The sequence below is a fragment of the Penaeus monodon genome, chromosome 27 (genome assembly GCF_015228065.2).
Source record: "Penaeus monodon isolate SGIC_2016 chromosome 27, NSTDA_Pmon_1, whole genome shotgun sequence".
NCBI lineage: Eukaryota > Metazoa > Arthropoda > Malacostraca > Decapoda > Penaeidae > Penaeus > Penaeus monodon.
In genome coordinates this window covers 39,934,518-39,934,724 of record NC_051412.1, presented here as the reverse complement: position 1 = coordinate 39,934,724, position 207 = coordinate 39,934,518, and the positions used below count along the sequence as shown (strand labels likewise).

Here is a 207-nt window from a genome sequence, read left to right as displayed (position 1 = left end):
CCAACAACCTCACCCCTTTCCAAGCCCCCGAAGATTCGCGTGAACGGCGGCCGGAATCGCAGCGAGATGGCCCGGCGAGAGGGCGAGGAGGGCGAGGTGGACGCCGCCGAGTAGGATGCGGCCTCGAGCAAGATGTCTCGCGTAGGGGGAGGGGCGAGGACCAAGCCCAGGACGCTGCAGGACGTGTGCGCCGACTGCGGGGCCACA

The 207-nt window shown here is 69.1% G+C and overlaps 1 protein-coding gene across 1 annotated transcript in view; it reads left to right on the top strand.

The window, feature by feature from the left end:
* Nucleotides 1–6: 6 nt before the first annotated feature.
* Nucleotides 7–207, top strand: part of LOC119590862 (ARF GTPase-activating protein GIT2-like) — a gene marked incomplete at its 3' end in the record, with an annotated part of 6,035 nt that continues 5,834 nt past the window's right edge. Inside the window, 1 exon segment of the mRNA XM_037939620.1 lies at nucleotides 7–205. Within this exon segment, the coding sequence (XP_037795548.1) occupies nucleotides 133–205 (73 nt within the window).